A 1,872-nucleotide genomic window follows, 5' to 3' on the forward strand; every position below is an offset into this window, starting at 1 on the left:
TATAGCAGCTGATTAAGAGTCAATTATTATTAGAAAGTCTTGTTGCAGTGGGGAGGAACACTGTATAACATACGAGTATAACATTAGATTATGAATAGATTTCGTACATTAAGCCTACTTGTTTATTTTTTTTTATATATTTTTTCATACATGATGTTTATTTTTTTTTTTAATGTGACAAAAAACAAAAATCAAGAAAAAAGTGACATCACCCTTTTTTCTGAGCGGCGCTTTCTGATTGGTCCAGCCGTCCTTCAATCAACCTCCTGGCCCCGCCCACCTCGGTCTTGACAGCGAACATAAAAAGGACATGTACCCGGTCGCTACTTAGCTCGCTAATTAGCCTCTTCAAAGAGCCTCGGACCTTATTGACGTCCGATGCTTCAATTTATCACAAATAACAGCATATATGTAGTTAACTAGTCTTTTTAAATGGCGTTCAATGGCCACCAGCGCGACGATGAACGTATCGACGAAGACGAAACGCCCACGAAGCAGCCGCGGTCCGACAAGGAGATGCCCGGTTGTTTCAGAAACGAGCCCAACAATGAGGCGTCCGCGTCCGCCGGGAGAGCCACATCCGACCGGCGGAGCTCCAACGCGACGTCGAGGCAGCGGATCGACTCGGTGAAGAAAACAAGGCCGCGTAGGTGTTAACGTTGCTGGCGTGAAAAAAAAGTGTTTTTACTGTTTATAAAAGAAATAAAAAGGCGTTTCCCATTAAAAGACAATGAGTGAGGATACAGACTTGGAGGTGGGGGTAAAAAAAATAATATAATGAGCTGCAGAAATACCTTTAAAATATAATTTAAATAGCGCTTTTATGCACTGTGATGGTGCAAAAACTGCCCAAATGATTTTTGCATCGGGTGTACGATGTAATATCGGTGAGCTGTAGTGGCAGCAAATAGCCAGGATCTGGTTTGCAACAAGATGGCGTTCGTGGTACACACTGTGCTATTGCTGCTTCTGAGGATGAAGCTGCTTGTCATTATGTCGGCCAACAATGAGACATCAGCTCTGTTTGTCTGCACTAAGCATTTATATATTAAAGGATATTGTTCAATGCAGGAAAACTGTGATCATACATTTATTTTTTTTGCATTTCATATTGCAGCTTTTCCCTGGTTTGGGATGGACATTGGAGGCACTCTGGTGAAGCTGGTGTACTTCGAGCCCAAAGACATCACAGCAGAGGAGGAGCAGGAGGAGGTGGAGAACCTGAAGAGCATCCGGCGCTACCTAACCTCCAACACCGCCTATGGTAAAACAGGCATCCGGGACGTGCACCTGGAGCTGCAGGACCTGACGCTGTGCGGCAGGACGGGCAACCTGCACTTCATCCGCTTCCCCACGCACGACCTGCCGGCCTTCCTGCAGATGGGCCGCAACAAGCACTTCTCCAGCCTCCACACCACCCTCTGCGCCACGGGAGGGGGGGCGTACAAGTTTGAGTCTGATTTCCGCACGGTGGGTCTGCAAGTTGTCCTCTCTTGTGTTGCTTTTGCAGGCTGGACAGCGACGATGGACAGGAAGGAAAGATGAGAGTGAGATGACAATAAAAAGGGCGTATTAGTAGATGTTTAATTCTATAAGTCGTCATGCAAATTGGCAGAAATCAAAGGAAATGAATTATCTGACGCATTGTTAAGATAACCTTTTGTCTTCTGGGCCACGATAAAGCATTTGTTAATTAATCTGGGCAATTTTAACAGTGATGACAATGAGATAATACATTATTGTTGCACCATGTTCTATATTTATATCAAACTGTGCAATGTGCAATTAAACCTGTTAATTTAGGCAAGAAAAAAAATCTAAATTAGCTGTGAATTGTAATCAAGTTCCTGTTTTCTTACCCCCCCCCCCCCC

At 44.4% G+C, this 1,872-nt stretch overlaps 1 protein-coding gene across 1 annotated transcript in view; it reads left to right on the forward strand.

Annotated features, from left to right (window-relative positions):
* Positions 1-275: 275 nt before the first annotated feature.
* pank2 (pantothenate kinase 2) overlaps positions 276-1,872 on the forward strand; it is a 7,193-nt gene continuing 5,596 nt past the window's right edge. Inside the window, 2 exon segments of the mRNA XM_035674145.1 lie at positions 276-646; positions 1,118-1,470. Coding sequence (XP_035530038.1) covers positions 433-646; positions 1,118-1,470 — 567 coding nt within the window. The 5' untranslated portion in view covers positions 276-432.

The sequence above is a fragment of the Morone saxatilis genome, unplaced genomic scaffold, assembly GCF_004916995.1.
Source record: "Morone saxatilis isolate NCDOM2014 unplaced genomic scaffold, NCSU_SB_2.0 Contig3, whole genome shotgun sequence".
Classification (NCBI taxonomy): domain Eukaryota; kingdom Metazoa; phylum Chordata; class Actinopteri; family Moronidae; genus Morone; species Morone saxatilis.